We start from the raw sequence: 24,279 nt of genomic DNA, 5'->3' as shown, positions 1-24,279 counted from the left end.
TGCACAATCACTCATACCCAAAATCATTAAATATGTGTCCATTTATATAATCAGATCAAATAGAAAATCGATGACTATGTAAAAAGTGTTCACCACTTGAATATCTCTTGTAGAATTTTCAAACAAAAATTGAAATCAAAGAGATGTTTTCTCTTTTTGTATTTTGTGCTTTATTTTATTTATGTGACAGATAAAGGAAGAAGTTTTTCACAATTAAATAATTTCTCCTTTTATAGTCATATTAAATGGATCAAGTTGATTTTGTTATTATTTATTTGGATCGAAGACGAATATCACCAATTGTTCCCAAATGAAAATGATTATACATGGAAAAATCTTTGATTAATAGATGTCAAAAGTGAAATTATAGAAACTGTAAAAGAACCCAAAAAAATAATAAAAGAAATAAAAGGTAAAACAAACTAGGAACAAGGGTAAAAAAACAAAAATGCAATTGATCCATGTAAGTGACCTCCAAAGGACTGAAACAACATGAAGTGCCTACTTTGTGGAATCCAATTCCTCAATTCCATCGCTAGAGAATAAGCTAATAAAAAGAAGCCACTTCTTCAAAGTACTCTAGCCTCCCTTTGGCTTATGCTGGTTTCTCAACTTCCCATCATTGCTTGCTCTGTAAACATATAATAATAATACACTTTCAATATTACAATTCAGACAGACAAATTCAGGATTTCATTTCATTCAATGGCAATAATCTCACCTCTCCTTCGGCTGGCTTGGCTTCTTCAGTTTTTATGGTTTCCTCACCTACAAGGGTCAACATTTTCTTAGGTAAAAGCTACAAAAGGTATAAATTTATAATATACAAATGAACTCAAGTTTTTTGCTGAAAAACTTCCCAATGGGAAACAGAATTAGAGTTGCTATATAGTTTTATACCTCCATCTTCAGGCAAGTCAGAAGTCCAGAGGGTGAGGTTATCTCTCAATAACTGCATAATCAGTGTACTATCCTTGTATGATTCCTCATTTAAGGTGTCCAATTCTGCAATTGCCTCATCAAAAGCTTGTTTAGCCAAATGGCAAGCCCTGCAAGTTTTGACAGCAAAAGTTTCAATTATTATAGCACAAAGTCAGTCAATCATGGAAAGATTACAGCAGAGACATAACCAAACGCACCTCTCAGGAGAATTCATGATTTCATAGTAGAAAACAGAGAAGTTAAGTGCTAGGCCAAGACGAATTGGGTGTGTTGAAGGCAGATCTGTGTTTGCAGTAGCAGAGGCAGCCTAAAACATAAATGGCAAAACAAGTGCATTTCAATATGTGAATATATAAAATGGGCCAGTATGGGGCGTATTTATGTAAGTATAATCAAAAGAACATGCCTCATAACCCTTCAATGACTGCTCAGCTGCTTCCTTCCTGTCTTGATCAGTCTTAAATTCAGCTAGATAGCGATAATAGTCACCTTTCCTGCATTAATTAAAAAGCAGGAGACTCAAAAACAGAGTTATCATACCCAATTTGAGAGATCATGTTCCATAAATTTCAACCATTTCATTTTGTATTGAACAATTGAGATTGATCAACACAACCTCTCAAATTCAGTGTCAACTTGAAAGGATCCTTCCCTATATATGCACTAACATAATTTTATAATCACCAGATCATGCCGCATATAAAATTAACAATGCTCTTTTAACTTAAGTAGATGTTTCATGCTTAATGATAAAGGATCAAAGGTCTCATGTATTGATATAAAAGATCATAGGTTGAATCCACGAAAATTGGAATTATTAGGCCTCAGGATGCTAATTTACAATGCTAATTGATTAGAGTTTCAGATTTATGTTAGATGAATTAACCATTAAATAGTTGAATCTAATTATCAAATTTCAAAAACTGATTCATACATGGTAAGCTTTGAATAGAATGTTTGAAATCATACCTAATCAAAAGTAAACAAATCCAATAATGTAGGTAAAAGAAACGGCAACGAAACCAAAGGACCAGAATAATGAGATAAATTGAAATAAGGAGGATTATATAATTGAAGAGTGTTAAAGTTAATACTGACATCTTGTAGTAGAAAACGGTGGCTTCGCCGGAGGTAGAAGAGGGGATCAAATGCTTGTCAATAATGGCGAGAATGTCATTGCAAATGTTAGCGAGTTCATCCTCAACCTTCTGGCGGTAAGTTTTAATGAGTTTAACATTATTCTCATTTCCTTTACTCTCTTCCTTCTGTTCAATGGACGACATAATTCGCCAAGAGGCTCGCCTCGCTCCGATCACATTTTTGTATCCAACAGACAGAAGATTCCTCTCCTCGACAGTTAGCTCACAATCAAGTTTAGCTACTTTCTTCATGCACTCAACCATCTCTGTTGCAATTATCCAAATTAAAAACACAAATACATTGAAATCGGGGAGTAAGAAAATGAAAATGATAAGAGAAAAGAAAAGAAAACCTTCATAGCGCTCGGCCTGTTCGGCGAGCTTGGCCATGTAAACATGATTGTCCCTCTCCTTCTCGTTGGACATAGTTAATAATATGAGAGATTAAGAAAGAGTAGAAGGAAATGGGAATGGGAAGGGGAAGAGGAAAGTGAGAAAAAGGGGAAGGGAAGATGAGAAATAAAAAGAGAAATGGAAAATAAGAGGAAGGAAAAGCGAGGAAAATGGAGAGAGAGAGAGTAGAGTGAGGAGGATGACCAGATCTTCGCTTCCCTGCTTATTCCGCGCCTTCTTTTGGACATTTTCTTCTCTTCTTTTCTGTTGCAAGGGCTTTCTTGGGATTATTCATTTATTACCTCAAATATAAATTTACTCGTAAAATCAAATTAGTTTAAATGAAATACTAAAGTATAATAATAATTTGATCTTCTCCAAAAAAATAATAATCTTTTTTGTTTAGTCAGGAATTTTCACATACACATTTAACCTTGATTCTACGCAAAACTATAAAGCCGATACAATACAATCATTTGAGGTTGAAAGCATACTTGCTCTATTGAGAAGCTGACACGTAGAATAAAGCCGATTTAAGACGTACAACTTATCAATTTATAAAAAAAAAATTATAAAAAGAAAAGTGCATAGTATAGAAAAACATGTAACATTCTTTTGGCATACCTGATTTCATACTATTAGTCTTATTAACTTGAGCATCAAAGGATCCTAAAAAACTCATATGAAATTATCTCACATCAAATAACTATTAATATTAATTCATTAGTTGGATGTATTATTGCAGTTCAAATCGTATTACACTAGTTATAGACCCATGCAATGCACGGACTTTATATATTAGTAGTTTGAAATAATAGTACAATACTATTTGTAATCTGTATTAAAATAGTATAATAAAGAAATGATTCACACTTTTATTGTTTAACTTTACTTTTTTAAAACTAACAATGATATAATTATTGTTTTTTCGTCTTTAAAAATTATAATAAAAATTCTACTTCATTTTCTCAGTCATAAAATACTTTTTTTTTCATAATTCTTAAAATTGTTATATATTGATCATAGATAAAAACTGAGATTTTTTAAAATAAAGGATAAGCTACTAAAACGGCCATAGTTTTCGGAAAAGTATCAATTTAGACTTCGCGTATAAAATATCACCAATATATACTTAACGTTTAAAAAATGGTACCAATTTAAGTATCGATAACGAAACATAACACGTCATTCATTTTATTCTGTTAAGTTTTGTGAATTTTACATAGAGAGAGAAATCAGAACTTAACGGAATAATATGAATGACGCGTTATGTTCCTTTATCGAGACCTAAATTAGACTCTTTTTTAAACGTTAAGCATATATTGGTGTTATTTTGTACGTGGAACCTAAATTGATACTTTTTCAAAAACCATATGTCTATTTTAATACATTACCATAAAAATAATAAAGATTAAATGATTTACTGTCTATAAGATAATTTGGGGTTTCACGATTATGATTCCCCAAACCCAAAATTGAATGACCTAATCTTTAAACTGTCACATTTGATAATATATTTTCCGAACTATCTATATTTTGAAAAATAACGAAGAGTAAATGATTTAGTGTCCATAACATAATTTGGGGTTCCAAGATTATGATTCACCAAACCCAAATCTAAATGAGTTATAACTCTTAAAACTGTCACACACATTTGAAATTTTTTCCATACAATATTTTAGAAAATCAAATCTACTAATAATCAATCAATATTATTAATGTAAAATTTATAAATAATTGAATATAAAATTTACAATACTTACAGATTGTAAATATAATCAATCTTTTTGGCTCTAGTTCCTAATGTAGCAAGTTTTTCTAGCTCTTCGGTAACAGACCTACATTTAGCAATATGAAAATTTTCTAATAACAATCTACATAACACATAAGTACAAACATATAAAATAATTTTACATCTTCCATAATTGCTAGGATGAGAAAAGTTCCAAGAAAGCATTATCCAAAGCCAGTGAAGCATCAGCATTATGATATGCAATATTGAAAAAACAAAAAGTATTATTCAGCTTATGAAAAAAAAAATGACCAAAGGCTTGTATTTGAATTTCATACAATGGATAGAGTTGAGGTAGATTTCATACAATGGCTCCACTATTGTACTTGAATTTCAGAAAGGTACTTAGGATCACTAGAAAAAAAATCAAACTAAGCTTATCAAATCCAATCTTTCCACTAAAAACCAAACTAAGCTTCTTCCTAACCCCCTTCAAAATCTACCAATTCAACTAAAACTTTTCTTTTTAAACCTCCTTCCTTATCCAACCTTAATTCCACTTCTCTACCTAAAAAGCTTAACTCCACTTCTCTACTCAAGAAGCAGCTCAATTCAACTTCTCTACTCAAGAAAAAGTTCAATTCCATTTCCAAATCTTACAATTCTACCAAAATCTCATCCTCCTTCACCAAAAAACTCTCAGATCTGATCAAATTAGAATCACCTAAGAACAAAACAACAACTAAACAAACTCCTCCAATCCTTAAACAAAAGAAACCATATGCTATATCATTTAGGTAGACCAAGATACTGATGATGATTTAGTATCTGAATTCAGAGATCTCCTATCCAAATTTCAACAATTTAAGTGCTACGATGTGAAATTAGACAATTTAAAATTTACTAATCAATTGCTTTTACTACCCAGCAAGAGTAAGTTTCCTAAAATTACATAATATATCTACAACATTATAAGAAAATGAAACAAACATATTTCCTAGAGCAACATACATTAACTAATTGCAGATCCCCACCATATAAAGCCCAAGAAATCCAATGACATGAGAAAGGCATGAAGGAAAACCTAAAAGTGGTAAAAGAGAGAAGTGAGGATCAAAAAGTAACTAACCATTCGTGCAAAAAAATGAGTAAATATGTTGAGATTGGAAAATAACACTATAACCCTTAAATATACATGTTAATGTAAATATGAAGTTCAATTTGACAAAGGCCATGTTTGGTAAAGAGCGTTTTGGGATAAAAAGAGCGGTTTTGACCAACTTTAGAGGTTTGATCACTGAAACCACTAATTGGAGTGTTTGATGGAGAGAGTCTGGGAGACAGTTTTGGGATGAAAACGCTAATTTAGAAAAAGCTCTTAAAATGAGCTTTTTCACTCTTCTTATGCGCCACAATTAATGCCCTTATTCGTCTTTTTGCACAAACCGCTATTATCAATCAGCTAATTTTTAGCTAATAGGTCTAAACAAACAGCTAATCAAATCAGCTAATGTAATCAAATCAGCTAATGTAATCAGCTAAGATCTAATTTCCAAACAGGGTGTTACAGTGAGAAAATAAGGTAACTGAGGAAGCAAATGAAATTGGAAAAAAAAGCAGTTGATGTAAAATAGCGTTGTTGAAGAAAACATTATCAGAAAACCCATATTTTAATCCTCTCGGAGGAGAAATGTGAAATAATATACTTATGCAAAACCAAAAAGAAGGATTGAAGGATACACAATCAATGACAACCTGCGTACAATAAGACCTGCAATTGGGCATGCATATTGGCTGAAGAAGACAATAAAAAGGGAAACTTAGAATTTTCAGGAGAAAACTTACTGCAAGTATTTTTACCTGCATTGAAATGGGATAACATGGGAATAACTCCAAAAACAAATGTAGAAGAAAACCCGTCCGAAGCTGAAAAGGTTTGTACTAAGATAGGTTGTGAGGGAGGAAATTTAAATAGAAAAATTATGTAAATCAAAACCTAGTAGATAAGAGATTTGAAAGACCAGAAAGTGAAGGAGGAAACAATAACAAAATAGAATATAGACGATCAGCGAAGATATTAGGGTGAGAAAAATGAAATTGAATCAGTTTCCACCAAAAAAAAAAAAGGAAAAAGAAATTCGAAGCAGTTGAGGAAGAATGGAGCGGTTATTGGAATGGGTTGGGAAGAAGTTGAGGGACCGAGTTTCAGATAGCAGAGTGTAGTGGAAGGGATTATGTTTGAGATTAATTATACAAAACTCCTAAAATTCAAGGAATTGACACATCATTATTTATAATTCTAAAAATTCAAGAAAAATACATGTCATCAGTTTGTCTACAGCTTTAGTATATAGCTATGAAATGAAATGAAATCTATTTTCAAAAATTTAAATTTCATAATAAAAGTACACGGAGCAACCTATATTATAAAAAGAAAAATATACACAACTTTTTATGTTTCATACGATTTTGCAAATAAAGAAACGTAATATTTTTATTTGCAAAACACATCAGTCCTGTTTGGGAATTAGCTGTTAGCTGATTTGACTAGCTGTTTGTGTAGACCTGTTTGGTAAAAATTAGCTGATTGATAATAGCGGTTTGTGCAAAAAGACGAATAAGGGCATTTCTTTTTTGGGTAAATAATTATAAGGTCATTGTGTTTTTACCTAATACACTAGTCAGTCCCTCTGTTTTTACAAATAATTATATAGTCCATCGATTTTTATTTTCATTAACTCTTTAGTCCTTATGTTTGAATCAATAGTCAAACTATACTAAAGAAATTTTAAAATACCAAAATTACCCTTTAATCTATGTTTTAATAATAAACATATTATATTTTTTCTATTTTATGTTTTTTTCTCTTTTTTCTACATAATCATAATCTCTCATATATTAAGTAATTAATTTATTAAGTTTTATATAATTATAGAACATTAATTTAGTAACGTAAAATTTATTGACTAAAAAAATAAATGAAAAATATTTCAAAAATTATTAAAATACAAGTAAAACAATATAAAATTATAAAAAATAATCATTATTTAACTCTAATAAATTTCATGAATCAACAAATAGAATTTGATTTTTTTAAATCATGGAAAATTCATAATAATATTAATGTTTTCTTTTGAAACACTTTTTATAATAATATTAATGTTAGTATTAAAAAAATATAAAATATAAAAAATTAAGAGAATAATATATATATATATATATATATATATATATATATATATATATATATATATATATATATATATATATATATAGTATACACAAGTATATATCAATTTTGATGTATATATTTCAAAAACATCATTAAAACTATTTAGATTAAATTTGAAAGGCCTAATGCATACCCAGCCCCTTAAAGTTGTCCGTTTTGTTCATTTAACTCTCTCACCTTACGGGACAACCCTTTAACCCCCTAAACTCCATAAAAATGTATTTCTCACCCCCTTAACTTGTACAAATTTGTCATTTTACCCCTTCTCAACTCATCGAATATCCTATTTACCCCCTTAACTCCATAAAAGTGGTATTTTTCACCACTTATGATCCTATTTACCCTCTTAATTTCATAAAAATGGTATTTCTTATCCCTTTATAGTAGTAAAAAAAGTTGAATGGAGAAAGAACGAATAAAAAATACAAATAACAAGAACATTAATATAAACAAGTTAAATACATTATATGTAGGGATAATGTACCGAAATGGGCCTATGATTTTTGGGGAAGTATCAATTTAGGTTCCACTTTTATGGAAAACATAAATATAGGTTTAACGTTTAAAAAAAGTTATCAATTTAGGCTTCGATAACGGATTGTAAGGGGTGAAAAATACCACTTTTATGGAGTTAGGGGGTAAATAGAACATTCTATGAGTTGGAGGGATAAATGGACAAGTTAAAGGGGGTGAGAAATACCATTTTTATGGAGTTTAGGAGGTTAAAGGGTTGTCCCGTAAGGTTAGGGGGTTAAATGAACAAAACAGACAACTTTAGGGGGCTGGGTATGCATTAGGCCAATTTGAAACTAAAAGATAAGTTTTTTTATGTATATAAATAGGGGCAATTTTGTACTTTCATCTAAAAAACAAATGGAAGGACTAAAGAGTTGATTAAAACAAAACTTAAGGATCTTATAATAATATGTTGGACTTACTAGTTTGTTATGTAAAAACATGAGGACTTTATAATTATTTACCCTTCTTTTTTTAATACATAAAAATATACATAAAATAATTAGGGTTAAAGAAGTCCATTAATTTTAATATTACAAACCGCTAATGTCACGTCCGTGCCTTGATAGTAATATATATTATAATTATTAGGTGTGTGATTTTTATTTGATACTGTAGAAAAAGTTTGGAGTTAATTTGATGGGTTTATGTGTAAATTAAAAGTTTAGGATAGTTATTAAAAGATTATATAAAGATGGAGGATTAAAATAGATATTTGCCAAAAGTTGGTTATAAATCCTAACTTCTTCTTCCTATTCCAGCGTCTTCTTCTTTCTTTTCTTTTTTGTTTCTTATCTTTCTCGCCTCTTCGTCATTTTTATCGTTCCTGAACCGTTTCTCCACCGTTTCTTTGATTTACGGAGATTCGACCGTCCGAATCACTCGAAATTGAAACCATAGCATCCTTATACATAGTTCTAAGTCCTAACCGAAGAGTTTTTAAGTTTCGAAAATGTTTGGAGGGAAACGTCTTAGACAGAATTTAGCGGCGAATCGATCGGGTGTATTTTGTTCAATTAGTGACCAAGGTAAGTAACTATCAACTATATTTTGAGTTTTATGTATATAGATAAATATATATCAAAGATTTTTCAGAAATTGATATTTTAGAGTTATGCAGGAATTTAAAATTGGGGTTTTTCCTGATTTTGCATTTTATTGTAGAATTACGGTTCAAATGAAGCTATTGATTATGCTTCTATGTGAATTTCAGATTTTACTTGATTATGTTGATTTAAGGCTTGATTTGGTTGATTTACATATATACATATATGTTTTTGGTTCCAATGTATATATATTGAACAAAATGAATTTGATGATTTCTTACGAATTGTTTTTGGATTGAGAAATCTATTGCGGTTATTGTTGTTATTATTTTGGATTAAAGTTCAAATATGATTTTTATGATACAAAAGGGCTAATTGAAGGCAAGTGATTTATGGTTATGAAATAGTTTGGAATTTGATTGTGAAAGGACATTTGAACACGTTATGATTTTATGATTTTATATCCATCGAGAGCTATCCGGATCGGTGGTTTTATATTTGAAGACCATGTTCAGTGAGGGACATGACCTGTGTACACAGTGAAGACCTATTGGGTATGGCAGCGAAGTGTTGGGTAAGACCATATGGGATAGGCAATGTTAAGAGACGTCTCGACTATATATGTGGTTATGGAATGATACTTAAGGGGAGAAACTCGAGGATGGATACAATGTTTTAAGTTCATTTGGATTATGTTTTCGGTTATGATTGATTTTGATATAAGTTTTACGTTTGATTGAATACGATTTGGTTTGATAAAACTCTTATTTGATTACAAGTTGGTTTGATAAAACATTTATTTGATTATGAATTGGTTTGATAAAATTATATCAACTTAAGTTTTGAGTATATTTTATAAGGTTTGGATTAAATCCCTTTATAAAGGTATATATGTAGCTATGTTAAATAAAGTTGGTTTTTATAGCTGATAGTTTCTTACTGAGATTTTTGTCTCACGCTTTTAAATGTTTTAATGTTTTTAGGTGAGAAAGTACAGGATATAGAGAAGGTTACCGGCCGATTAGACGAGGTTTAGAAGTTGGATGCTTATTGTTAGAATTATGGTTAGAACTTTGGTATTGCAATTGTAATATAATGATATGTGGATAAATTGGAGACTCCTAAGTATTGATTATTATCTTTCTATTTCACGCCCGATACCGATTGAGGTCATTTAGGGTCGGGTGTGATAGTTTGGTATCAGAGCTCTAGATTAAATTCTTCGGACCTAAGGTTGATAGTAATTAAGGAATATTGATATTTGGTGATAACTAAGAAATAATCGATAATCATTGAGGAATATGGATATTTGGTGAAAGCTAAGACATAATTTGGAATTTTTCGAGAATTGAGTAACTAGCTAATGAGGGTTTTGGTATTGCAATTGTAATATAATGATATGTGGATAAATTGGAGACTCCTAAGTATTGATTATTATCTTTCTATTTCACGCCCGATACCGATTGAGGTCATTTAGGGTCGGGTGTGACAGTTAATTTAGGAGCTTTTTCTAAATTAACGTTTTCATCCAAACCTCTCTCCCAAACTTCTCTCTACCAAACACTCCAATCAGCGGTTTCAGTAGTCAAATCGCTAAAGTTGGTCAAAACCGCTCTTTTTACCTCAAAATACTCTTTACCAAACATGGCCATCATGTGCTTTACATGTTAGTAAAACAATTGAATAGTGATATTAGTGTGTATGATGATGTGCAAATTGACTTTGATGGCCTGGTGCATTGATTTGTTGATTTTGATAACGCGATACAATAAAATATTCATTTTAATGTGTTTGACAATGTTCTAAAAATCGGTCAAGGCGGTCGCCTAGGCGGGGATTTTTAGAACACCATCCCGATTTTCACTAATCAGGCGGTCTCAAGCGGTCCTAGGCGGGTCTAGACGGCTCCTAGGCGGTCCCAGACGGCTTCCAGACGGTCCTAGGCGGCTCCCAGGCGGCTCTTTTGAAAAAATTGGTCCTTAAATTTTATGTCAACTTTTTTAATTTTTAAAAAAAATATTAAAAAACAAAAAAACAAAAAAAACTTAAATTATTAAATTTATTTTTAAGAATATTAATTTTATTTTATTTTGACACATTTTGCTATAAATATGATTTTATTGATCTATTTGTTATTTTTTTAAGGACATTAATATAAATAATATTAAAATATGTATATTTTTTTATCCTAAATATTTTATATTATTATTTTTACATAGTATAATTCATATATTAATGGTATTTATATAATACTTTATTTAATAATAAATAAATAAATATAAAAATACAAATCCGATTAATCACCGATTAATCAGTAAGGGCCCTCTCCGCCCGACTAGCGCCTAACGTCTTTTAAAACCTTAGTTTTTGATGATGGGATATGTTGATTTGATTACATGATAGATGATGTAAAATATTGCTCGGATGTTTTCTTTTAAAAAAGAAAATATTGCATTCTTTTATTTACAAATTGATGACATCAAGAGAGAATATTTCAATTAGTTACTTTTTTTTTTATTATATATCATTTAAAGTTTTTCAATGTATTTATTTTATATATCATTTTGTATATTATCAATGTAGTTTTAGTAATATTTTCTTTCTTTTTTGATAGGTTAGTAATATTTTCTTAATTTTGTCTTTTTATGTTAAGAAAGTGATTTACTATTAATACAAATAATTATAATTAAGTTATAAAAATTATGAACAAATAATTTTTTTCACAAAAAGTAAAAATTCAGAAAAAACATTAAGAATAAATTAGCCATTTGATAGTTTAATTAATATTATATTTTTTAGTTTAATTAAAATTATATTTTTCATGAACTTTGTAATTGAAATATAAAAAAACGGAGGGAGTAAGTTATATATACGCAACATTCACTTCTAAACAATTTTGGTTGAATGAACTCGTTGTTGAAACACCTTTCCACAAGATTTTGATTTGACAAAATCATCCATGATTAAGAGACAATTAAATTTAAGTGCTTTATTTTAATTGTACTAATCCGTTTGTTCAATGATGAGTATAAATATAAATAAAGATAAATATAAAAAGTAAGACAGGAAGAGGTCAGCATAGAAGCCTAAAGTATCAAGCTGAGTGGAATCAAACTTAGCATCAAAAGAGAAAGACATACACGTCCACAACAACTGTCTCACGAAGCTGAGCTGACTAAAAATATACTCAGCTTTGAAATTGCCGATGACAATGATTTACGCAGTAGAAGCTGAGTGATTCTTCAGGACAACATGAAAAAGTCGTTTGCTAAAAGACAATGATTACCGCCCCTCTGCACCAATAATTGAATCCTTGGAAATACACAGAAGACACATTCCGAGATGTATGGGTCAATGGATTATTGGTAAAGGACAACTGACACAAAAAGACAAGCCAGACGCAAGAAGACAAGCCTGACGTCTGAAGGAATGCAGAGGAAGGGAATGGCCGGAACAATCTGAAGCTGACCAGAATCTGTCCCCTAAAAGAGCCGTTTTAACATCAACGGCTACATCATTTCAAAATGATCCATCACAGATTTTCCCTATTTAAGGACAATCAAACTTCTTGGATCATGGCCGATTTACAAAAAGAAAAATACAAGAGAGAAAAGATACAAAAGCACTTAGATACAAAAAGACATCTTACACCCATCTTCTATTCCTTGTGTAAATGCTAGAGTGATTACTTGTAATCTTCTAAAGTGTTCTTTATTTGAAAAGGAAAAAGTGTTTATCAATTGTAAAATTGAGAGTGTTGTGTTGAGTGTTTGGTTGTAAACATTAAGTGGTAGAGAAATCTAGGTGCTGGGTTGTAGCACTTAGTAGGAGTTGAGTAGACGAATAGAGGAAGGTACTCTTGCATATTCAACTGCCTTGTAATTGGTTTGTGCTCTACCTTTAAAGAGCTCAGTATTGGATTCTAAAAGCCCGGAAGACTCTGGGGACTGGACGTAGGCGGAGAGGCCGAACCAGGATAAGTGATACTGAGTAATCTCTAAACTCTCTCTCAATATATATATGCGCATGTGTTGTGTGTGAAGTTTACTCAGCATATAAAATTGTTTAAAGTTGACTCTGAGTAATTTCAAGTGCTGAGTTAGAAGCTGACCTCCAAGAGTGTCAATATCTAACTTATAAATAAAACAACTTTAGTCAATATCCGGCCAAAGCTGTCTTATAGCATATCTGGCCAAGCTGACCAAAAGCTGAGTTGACAAACTCGCAAAATAACTAAGTCAGCATATAATTAAACGAAAAAGTTATATTAGTTCCTAACCCCCCCCTTGGAACTAATCACACGGGACCAACAAGTGGTATCAGAGCCTAAGCTCACTACTCAAAGATATAACTATCTTGAGCGGATCCCCATAAATGGCTGAGAACAGCACTCGTTTCCTTCCAGGGAACCAAACAACACAGATACTCCCTGAGGGATTATCAATCAATAGACCTCCCTTATTCTTTGGATCTAATTATACATTCTGGAAGAATAGGATGAAAAACTTTATCCAAGCCACAAACATGAGTGTATGGCTTGCAATTGTTCAAGGTCCACATGTGCCATATAAAGTTGTTAACAATGAGAAAATTGTTAAGAGCGAAGCTGAGTTGACAGAGGATGACCTCAGAAAATTACAAAATAATGCTTCGGCTATAAATATGTTTCACTGTGCTTTAGATGCTGCAGAATACAATAAGATTTCAGGTTGTGAGTCAGCACAGGAGATTTGGAAAAAGCTTGAAGTAACCTATGAAGGCACTAGTAAGGTTAAGGAGTCAAAAGTCAATCAGCATATGAGACTCTACGAGCTGTTTGAGATGAACGAGAACGAAGACATCTCTGAAATGAACTCAAGGTTCACAAATATTATAAATGAGCTTAAAAGGCTTGGAAAGAACTTCACTGAAGAAGAACAAGTGAAGAAGATTTTGAGAAGTTTACCTAAGAGTTGGCAAGCAAAGAAAACAGCTGTAGAAGAAGCTCAGGACTTGACTACTTACAAATATGATGAGCTAATCGGATCCCTGCTGACCCACGAGATCTCTATGAAAAATTTTAAGGCAAAAGAAAAATCTGAAGATAAGAAACAGAAATCTCCAGTGATGAAAGCTGACTCCACAGAAGCTGAGTCAACTGATGATGAGGAAATAGCCATGTTCACTAGAAAGATGAAGAAGCTGTTCAGAAGAAATTACAGGAACAGCAAAAGGCCATACAAAAGAGGTGACATGTATAAAGCTGAGCCAAGTGACAACAAATATAAGAAAGATAGCTCCAAGTCTGTCACTTGCTTCGAGTGTCACCAAACTGGGCATATCAAGTCAAGCTGTCCTAATTTAAAGAAAGAAAAGAAAGGAAGCAAAAAGGCAATGGTGGCAACATGGAGTGATAGTGATGAGTCAACCTCATCAGAGGCTGAGCAAAATGAAACTGCCAATATATGTTTCATGGAAGATGATGGAGCTGACCAATCTCAAACTGAGCAAGCTGACCTCTCTGATGAAACTGACCAGGAGGAACACAACAATGAGGTAACATCCCTACTTTTGCTTAGAAACGAAATGGTAAATGCCTTGAGTGATTTATGTACACTAACTAAAAAGTGCAACAAGAAAATCAAATCACTCAGCAGGCGGTGTGACGAGATTGAAGAGGTCAAGCTGAGTGACCTCCAATATCTCCTCCAGGACAACTCAGATTTATATACCAACATGCAAATAATGCATAAGCTTGTCACGGAGGTTCAATCTGAGTCAAAAAAACTTAGAAAGGATGTCACAATCTTACAGAGTCAAATAAAAGGCTCAAAAAGAGATAAACCCCATGCTGAGTACACAAGTACTAGTCAGCATAAGCAGTTCACTCAATGTGAATGTTGTGGAAAAAGGGGGCACACAAAAGAAGTGTGTTGGCATAACAAGCGAGTTGTCCAATGTGACTTCTGCGGAAGAAAAGGATATTCCACAAAGGTATGCTGGCATGCCCAGCACAACAATGCTGACCGCACTCAGTACAACCCCCAAAGGGTAGTATTTTGTGACTTTTGTGGTAAGCCAGGCCACACTATAAAAGTATGTCGTCACAAATTAAAGTTTGATTTTGCACCTGTTTACACTAACAAGAAAGGACCCAAAAAGAATTGGGTACCTAAAAATGAATAGTTTAAAATGCAGGTTAGCTTGACATGCATAGAGAAGTCAAAGCTGTGGTATATAGACAGCGCATGCTCAAGACACATGACAGGTGATGAAACACAATTCATCACACTAGAGCTTAAACGAGGTGGAAGTGTAAGCTTTGGAGACAATAAGAAGGGTAAGATAGTCGGCTCAGGTACTATCGGAGGTAACCCAACTATTGAGTCTGTCTCCTTAGTCAAAGGTCTCAAATACAACCTACTGAGTGTAGCTCAGCTTTGCAAGAGCGGCAGAAAGGTTGTATTCGATGACACTAAGTGTCAAATACTCGAGGGGAACACAAATGAATTGATTTTAGCTGCCCCTCGTATAGATAATGTATACATGCTAAATTTAGAAAAACAGTTTTCTAAAAACATATGCTTAGTGTCTAAAGAGGATAACTCCTGGCTATGGCATAGAAGACTTGGGCATGTCAGCATGGATCTTCTTGCCAAATTAGCTAGAAAGCAATTAGTTGAGGGATTACCCAAATTGAAATTTGAGAAAGATCAATTATGTAAAGCTTGTCAGCAAGGGAAACAAACCAAAAAGTCATTTCAAAGTAAAAATATTGTCTCAACCAAGAGACCATTGGAATTACTACACTTGGATCTTTTCGGACCTATCCAGCCACTCAGCTTGGGAGGTAAGAAATTTTCCTTAGCCATTGTAGATGATTTCTCTTGGTACACTTGGATCATCTTGCTGAGTAGCAAGGATGAAACTTTTGTGATGTTCACTACACTTATTAGAAAGCTTGAAATTGACAAAGACCTAAAAGTAGCTCATATTAGAAGAGACAATGGTGGAGAATTAAAAAACCAACAGTTTGATGAATTCTGTGAAACCAGTGGTATTGACCATAATTTCTCTGCTCCTAGAACACCTCAACAGAATGGGGTTGTTGAAAGGAAGAACCGATGAAGCTGACCCTGCAGGAAAGACAACTCAACTCACTGAAGATGAACCAAGCTCAGCTTCCGCTGATCAAAATGAAGCCTCTGAATCATCTATACAAGGGCTGACCAAAGGTAAGCAAGAAGTTGAAATTACATTTGCTGACCAGTCCATTCCTGTAGAGATTGTAGAAACACCTCATTCAAATGACTCAACATTGCCCAAAGAAATAAAAATCCCAAGAGGACATTCAGAAAAGTCCATTCTTGATGCTGCTGACAACAAGCTGATGACCAGAGATCAGCTTAGGAAATACCTCAGCAATGTTGCGTTCGTCTCAATACATGAACCAAAGAACTTTGCTGATGCTGAGCACGATGAATATTGGATCAATGCCATGCAAGAAGAGCTTGACCAATTCACCAGAAATGAGGTATGAGATTTAGTGCCTAAACCTAGGAATCAAAAGCCTATAGGAACTAAGTGGGTTTTTAGAAACAAACTAGATGAGCATGGAAATGTAATAAGAAACAAAGCTCGACTTGTAGCCCAAGGGTATAGTCAGCAAGAGGGTATTGACTATGGGGAAACATTTGCACCTGCTGCTAGGTTAGAAGCAATACGTATATTGTGTGCCTATGCCAGTTTCATGAACTTTAAGTTATACTAAATGGACGTCAAAAGTGCATTTCTTAATGGTTTCATAAACGAAGAGGTATATGTTAATCAACCTCCTGGGTTTGAGGATCCAAAATTTCCAAACCACGTTTATAAACTTAAAAAGGCCCTGTACGGCCTAAAACAAGCTCCAAGAGCTTGGTATGAGAGGTTGACCAACTTCCTGCTAACCAGGAACTATGTCAGGGGAAAAGCTGACACAACCTTGTTCATTAAGAAAAAGGGAAAACATACCCTACTTGCACAAATATATGTAGATGATATAATATTTGGTGCTACTGACGAATCTTTGTGCAAAGAATTTAGCAAACAGATGCAAACTGAGTTCGAGATGTCCATGATGGGGGAACTCAACTTCTTCCTTGGACTCCAAGTCAAGCAAGGTAAGAATGGCATCTTCATAAGTCAGTCCAAGTACACCAAGGAAATGTTAAAGAAATTCAATATGATGGACTGCAAACCCATATCAACCCCTATGAGTACTGATACTGTCCTATGCAAAGATGAGAAAAGTAAGTCAGTAGATACTAAACTCTATCGAGGTATGATAGGTTCGTTACTTTATCTCACAGCTAGTCGACCTGATATACAGTACTCAGTATGTTATTGTGCGAGATATCAAGCTGACCCCAGAGAATCTCATCTAACGGCTGTAAAAAGAATTTTTAGATATTTGCAGAGCTCAATTGATGCAGGTCTATGGTATCCAACCTCAAATGACTTCACCCTCATTGGATATACTGATGCTGACTACGGACGAGATAAGCTAGAACGTAAGAGCACTTCGGGAGGATGTCATTTCCTTGGAAGCTGTCTAGTATCTTGGTTCAGCAAGAAGCAATCATCCATAGCCCTGTCTACAACTGAAGCTGAGTACGTGGCTGCTGGAAGCTGTGTTGCTCAAGTTCTATGGATAAAGCAACAACTTGAGGATTATGGAGTGAAGACTGAAACAATAGAGATCAAATGTGACAACAAGAGTGCCATTGATCTGTCCAAAAATCCAATCCAACATAGCAGGATGAAGCATGTCAGCATAAGGCATCACTTCATCAGAGATCACGTACTAAAAGATGAGATCAAGCTGACCTATGTGCCAACAAATGAACAGCTTACAGATATCTTCACCAAGCCCTTGGCACGTGAACAATTCAACATACTAAGGGAAGCTATCGGTATGTCTAATCCCCTTCAATAATTTTCTAAGTAAATGTTGTATGATTGCCATGCTGAGTGAAAATTTGAACGTTGTGCAAATGCCATGCTGAGTAAAATAAACTACTACTAAGCTTGAAATGTAGAAAAATCACCACATACTAAGTTGACATACATGTTGTGTGATTATCCTGAGTAGGTACACATACTGAGCAACTATCATATACTAAGATAGGAAATTCACCTTGATAGAACTAAGTTCTCAGTATCACAAACGGTTCATTTTCTAGGAAAACTGCGCTAAAACCCACTTGCACCATTAAATGCCAATAGGTGTAATAAAAAGCACCTAGGAGAGGCAAACAATTATGAGACAACCCATGCGCCGGAAATGTCATAAATGACAGAATCTCTGTCGGTTGAACGCCCTAAGAAAAAAACGGCTAGTTCAATTAATAGGACCGTCTTAGGTATATATAAATAATGGATGAATTACAATTACTCTTCAAATCTCTTCACGCGTAAATCCTTTGGTATTCAAAATCTCTCTCTCTCAAATCTTCCACAAAAATCTCTGAAAATGACCAACACTCAGAAAATCTCCGGTGAAAATTCTGGAAAATTGATCACCGATGAAAGCCCCAAATCTCCTCCTCAGTCTAACCTAACTCCGAGCAAACGCCATCAAACGGACCTGGCAAGTTCCTCAAAACAGAAGAAACCCAAGGCTAGAACCATGGTAAAGGTTCACACAAAAGTCCACGACCTGGAAATCCTCAAATGCCGCTGGTTCTCTCCCAGCTTTGTTACTGCCGAAAAGCCATTCTGTGAATGGATTGAGAAGAACGAGTGGACATGCCTTTTCTCTCTCCCCGGAACCACCTATCCACGATTGGTTAGGGAATTCTACTCTGGTCTTCATGTTGATAAAGACGATGCTGACTATTTGGAGACGCACGTTAAAGGTCACAAGATTGTAATCACTCCGTCCTACTTGGCAACTACTCAACTTGCCTAACAAAGGAACCGAGTTCAGAACAACAAAAGAAAAGGTATCAACGGAAAAGCTTGACCAGATGAAGGGATTTTGCAAACCCAAAAATTACAAAGGAGAAATACCCAGCACGAGTATGGGGCAAAACCAGAAGATGGCGCACTACATCTTAACAAACTTCATCTTCCCTAAACTCAACTCAGCTTCGTCTGCCTCCAATTTCGAGCAGTGCTTTATATGGCACATGCTAACATATTGCCCACTCAATATGCTTGTGTTTTTGATTGGTGCACTCCAACGTAGAGGTAAGAAACTTCGACTAGGTTCTCTAATCTCCAAAATACTCGAAGATCACAAGATCGAGACAATCTCTGAGACTAAGGGTTCGGGGATCAGAAATAACTGCGGCTCTGTTATTTGGGTTGTTATTTAACCAACCTTTAAAGGGATTTGAAGATGCTGAGGAAAATGAGGAAGAAAACGATGCTGAGCAAGAAATTGAAACTGAGCTAGCAGCAGATGATGCTGAGCCAGAAGTTGAACCAGAGGAAGTTCCTGCCGATTCCCCTAAGGCAAAGAAGAAGAGAAAGACACTTGCCACTTGTGCAAAGGATATTGAAACTGTGCCCAGGAAGAAGAGGGCTATGACCAGAGGAAAGAATATTGATGCTGACCTACCTCAGGTTACACCTAAGTCAGCAGAGAAAAGGAAAGGGCAAGCTGAACCCGAGGAAGAAAGTGAAGAATCCCCAGAACAACCTCTGAGGAAGAAAAATAGAAATTCTGGGTTGAAAGTTGTTGAAGCTGATCCAATTGATTGGGTTATGACACCCAAATCTCACTGCACTCAGAACATTGGGATTGATCTTGAGAAAACTCCAGTTGAGCAAGCTGATGAAGGAGAAGAACAAAGACAGGTTGATACTCAGCTTAATGCTGAAGAAAAAGATCATGCTAAGCAGGATAATATTGAGCAAAATCAGGAGGCACATGTTGAACAAGAAGAAGAGGAACATCAAAGAGAGGATCTGAATGTTGAGGCCGAGGTTAAGGATATAGATGTTCAAACTGACCCGTCACCTCCAAAAACTAAGTCCCTCAGAAGACTGAAAAAGAAAGCTGTCAAAACTCCTCTCATTGATCTCTTGGCAGATTCTCCCTCTTTGGAGCAAACTACGGATCCATCCAATATCCAGTTTGAGTATTTTTCCCACCATGTTGAGTCTCCTCCCAAGGAATCGGAGCAAAATCAAGCCTCTGTTACTCGCACTGAGGAACATGCCAAGACTCCACAAAATCCAAATCCTGCCGAGCAAGAGCTCGAAGATCCAGCCACTCAACATGGGGAGAAAGCTATGGATCCACCTGTTCAACCTCAACATCCTGGTACTGCACCTCATCAAGCCCCAATTACTCAAGCTAGTAAGCAGCCAACTCCACCACCATCCAGCTCCACCTCCATTCCTACGTCTGAGCCAACTTCCATTGAGCAACATGCATATCTTAGTGCAACTCAGTCTGGCCGTCGCATCATTGAAACGGCTCAATCTCTTCTCCAGGAGTTCACCACTTCTGATGCTGCTAGGTCTGCTCATCCCGAGTCAACAAATATCTCTGCCATCACTCAACTCTCACGGAAATTAAGGGACTCAAGGATCTTATCAGTATTGTGACCACCGTCCAATCACAGCAACCTAAGTAAGATCACATTGCCAAGCTGACTGAGCTATTCCTTCTGATGATAAACCACATGAACTCCCTTGAAGGTAAAATCAACAATCTCTCTGCCCTTAATCCAGGATATGCAACTTCGGCTGAGTTAGATCAACAATTTGCCAAACTGAGAACAGAACTACCCAACCTTGGGACAACGGCCAATCCTGAGTATGCCACATCTGCTGAGTTGCAGGGATGCTTTGCCAAGCTGACTGCCGATCTCACATGTACACGAGAGCTTGTTTCCTCCACTTCTCAATGTACAATTGATCAACTCAGTGAAGCCGTGAGTCTTCTCAGTGTCAACAAAGCTCAGATGGATGTTGACCCCATCAATGATAAACTTTCACATGCAGGCCATTCGCTATGACAATGCTCAATGCATCTTCTATGATTCTGCCCTATTGAAGATGTATCATCAATCCTTTGCTCAGATTACCAGCTCCATTACTTGGCTTAGTAAGTCCCATGAGTGTATTATCAACCTGATCATTGGGTCCATCCCCGTTCCTCGAAACGTTCGAGATGATTGCGTTCCTGTGATAGATGGCTTGAGTGAGAGCACGAAGCGTTTACAACGCTATTCCAATGTTCTATCCTCAGCTGCAAGAAATGACACCTTTGTCTATAAACCCGATGCTGGCAAAACGGGGGAGAGAACTCAAGCTGGAACTCAACAAAAGACAGGTGTATTAGGAAGCAAAGTGAAAGGAAAGGGTAAGGCAGTAGAATGAGAAAAGAAAAGGCAAGGCTTAAGAAGAGAGATTAAAAAGAGAGACTCTAGTGAAAATTCTTTTTTATGACTTTTTTTTTGTGTGGGCACAAGTATTTTGCACTTCAAGTATTGTGCATTTGTATGTTTTATTCCTTGTTCCAATGAACGGTGTTTTTCATTCTGATCAAATGCCATGCTTGTCAATACTCATTAACATAAGCAAATTGAACAAACTGATACTCAGTATATATAATAACGAGTGAATCAAACTGAGTATTCAAGCATTTCTGAAAGCTGACCTAGACTCAAAATAAATTAGAACTAAGTCTAGTCAGTACACACATCCTTAGTTTGTCTCAAAATAAAATCTTGGAAGGTTTAAGAGGTAAATTAACAGATGCAACCCTTACGGGGGAGAAATTTCAGAAATATGAAAAATAAATCAATCATGGGGAATTTCAAAACTGAGTTCCATAATTATGCATTTTGCCAACATCAAAATGGGGGAGTTTGTTGAAACACCTTTCCACAAGATTTTGATTTGACAAAATCATCCATGATTAAGAGACAATTAAATTTAAGTGCTTTATTTTAATTGTACTAATCCGTTTGTTCAATGTTGAGTATAAATATAAATAAAGATAAATATAAAAAGTAAGACAGGAAGAGGTCAACATAGAAGCCTAAAGTATCAAGCTGAGTGGAATCAAACTTAGCATCAAAAGACAAAGACATACACGCCCACAACAACTGTCTCACGAAGCTGAGCTGACTAAAAATATACTCAGCTTTGAAATTGCCGATGACAATGATTTACGCAGTAGAAGCTGAGTGATTCTTCAGGACAACATGAAAAAGTCATTTGCTAAAAGACAATGATTACCGCCCCTCTGCACCAATAATTGAATCCTTGGAAATACACAGAAGACACATTTCGAGATGTATGGGTCAATGGATTATTGGTAAAGGACAACTGACACAAAAAGACAAGCCAGACGCAAGAAGACAAGCCTGACGTCTGAAGGAATGCAGAGGAAGGGAATGGCCGGAACAATCTGAAGCTGACCAGAATCTGTCCCCTAAAAGAGCCGTTTTAACATCAACGGCTACATCATTTCAAAATGATCCATCACAGATTTTCCCTATTTAAGGACAATCAAACTTCTTGGATCATGGCCGATTTACAAAAAGAAAAATACAAGAGAGAAAAGATACAAAAGCACTTAGATACAAAAAGACATCTTACACCCATCTTCTATTCCTTGTGTAAATGCTAGAGTGATTACTTGTAATCTTCTAAAGTGTTCTTTATTTGAAAAGGAACAAGTGTTTATCAATTGTAAAATTGAGAGTGTTGTGCTGAGTGTTTGGTTGTAAACATTCAGTGGTAGAGAAATCTAGGTGCTGGGTTGTAGCACTTAGTAGGAGTTGAGTAGACGAATAGAGGAAGGTACTCTTGCATATTCAACTGCCTTGTAATTGGTTTGTGCTCTACCTTTAAAGAGCTCAGTATTGGATTCTAAAAGCCCGAAAGACTCTGGGGACTGGACGTAGGCGGAGAGGCCGAACCAGGATAAGTGATACTGAGTAATCTCTAAACTCTCTCTCAATATATATATATGTGCATGTGTTGTGTGTGAAGTTTACTCAGCATATAAAATTGTTTAAAGTTGACTCTGAGTAATTTCAAGTGCTGAGTTAGAAGCTGACCTCCAAGAGTGTCAATATCTAACTTATAAATAAAACAGCTTTAGTCAATATCTGACCAAAGCTGTCTTATAGCATATCTGGCCAAGCTGACCAAAAGCTGAGTTGACAAACTCGCAAAATAACTAAGTCAGCATACAATTAAACGAAAAAGTTATATTAGTTCCTAACCCCCCCCCCCCTTGGAACTAATCACACGGGACCAACACTCGTAATAAAGGTTTTGACACTAACTATCATTCTTAATTATTACTCTATTTTTTAGGTGTAATATCTATTTGGCTTCCTAAACTAAGGTTCTAATATCAATTATAATAAACTATCAAAATCATTAATCAGATCCCTAACAAAAAATCATCAATTAAGGCCTTATCAGAAATCATTTTGTAAAACAATTTCAGATCATTTTCTCTGAACTCATTTTGAACTAACAGAGAGATTATTACAGTTTATATTAAATAGTCACAGTTTTTTTATTTTAGGATAGAATAAAAACTTAATTGATGATTTTTGCTTAATTCAAAGACCTGATGATGATTTTGATAGTTTGGGATCCTAATTGATTTTAAAACTTTAGTTTATGGACCCAAATAGATAGAATGCCTTCTTTTTTTTTTTTTGGTAAGAAGGGAAGAAAAAAAACAAACAAAAAAAACCTAACCCGAGATCAGTCTAGGAAGACTGACCCCAATCCTATCCTCAAGAAGAGAAGGTAACAGAAAAGAAGGAGGAACGGAAAGGGTAGAAACACCTAACATCCCCCCATGCCCAGCAGCTGCCAAGCGATCCGCCACGCGGTTTTGCTCCCTATAAATATGGGAGAAGGTAAGAGAATCGAAGGCAGGACGAAGCCTCAAGATGGCTTTAATGAGATTCTGACTCTTAAGACAAACAGTCTGTCTATCCGAAATCCTGTTGATAGCCTCCAAATTGTCAGACTCCACCGAAAGTCTTTTAACACCCATGCGAATGGCGAGTTTAATGCCAGACAAGATCCCCCAGAGCTCTGCAGTAAAGGAGGAGCCCGTACCTAAGTTATGGGTAAACCCAGCCAGCCAGGCGCCACCAGCATCCCGAAGAACTCCACCAGCAGCAATTCTGCCATTACTAAGGCAGGAGCCATCCGTATTCAACTTGACAACCCCTTCCCTGGGCTTCCTCCAACCAACTAACTGGACCTCTTTAACCGGGGAGGGGTGAACCAGGGGCTCTCCTTCAAAACTCTTTGTAATAA

The 24,279-nt window shown here is 35.0% G+C and overlaps 1 protein-coding gene across 2 annotated transcripts; it reads right to left on the bottom strand.

Moving 5' to 3' along the window:
- Positions 1-293: 293 nt before the first annotated feature.
- LOC136217824 (14-3-3-like protein GF14 iota) lies at positions 294-6,369 on the bottom strand. 2 transcript variants are annotated; one of them, XM_066004489.1, is made up of 9 exons: positions 6,067-6,369; positions 4,238-4,312; positions 2,435-2,738; positions 2,041-2,347; positions 1,349-1,436; positions 1,140-1,249; positions 901-1,049; positions 722-768; positions 294-631 (listed from the first exon to the last, which is right to left on the bottom strand). In XM_066004489.1, exons 3-9 carry the CDS (start codon positions 2,505-2,507, stop codon positions 620-622), a joined length of 786 nt encoding a protein of 261 aa, XP_065860561.1. In that variant the 5' UTR covers positions 2,508-2,738; positions 4,238-4,312; positions 6,067-6,369; the 3' UTR covers positions 294-619. The 2 variants fall into 2 exon arrangements, with proteins under 2 accessions (XP_065860561.1, XP_065860562.1); XM_066004490.1 differs by lacking the exon at positions 4,238-4,312.
- Between the last annotated feature and the right edge of the window lie 17,910 nt (positions 6,370-24,279).

Source organism: Euphorbia lathyris, chromosome 2 (assembly GCF_963576675.1).
Source record: "Euphorbia lathyris chromosome 2, ddEupLath1.1, whole genome shotgun sequence".
NCBI lineage: Eukaryota > Viridiplantae > Streptophyta > Magnoliopsida > Malpighiales > Euphorbiaceae > Euphorbia > Euphorbia lathyris.
The sequence above is the reverse complement of the archived record's forward strand: the minus strand, read 5'-3'. Positions and strand labels throughout refer to the sequence as shown.

Excerpts from the sequence above, each read along its gene's own strand:
- LOC136217824 (XM_066004489.1), bottom strand. The coding sequence starts at position 2,507 with ATGTCCAACGAGAAGGAGAGGGACAATCATGTTTACATGGCCAAGCTC. Across the intron at positions 1,437-2,040 it reads ACCGTTTTCTACTACAAGAT|GAAAGGTGACTATTATCGCT; the intron begins GTCAGTATTAAC and ends TAATTAATGCAG. Across the intron at positions 769-900 it reads TGACTTGCCTGAAGATGGAG|GTGAGGAAACCATAAAAACT; the intron begins GTATAAAACTAT and ends TGACCCTTGTAG.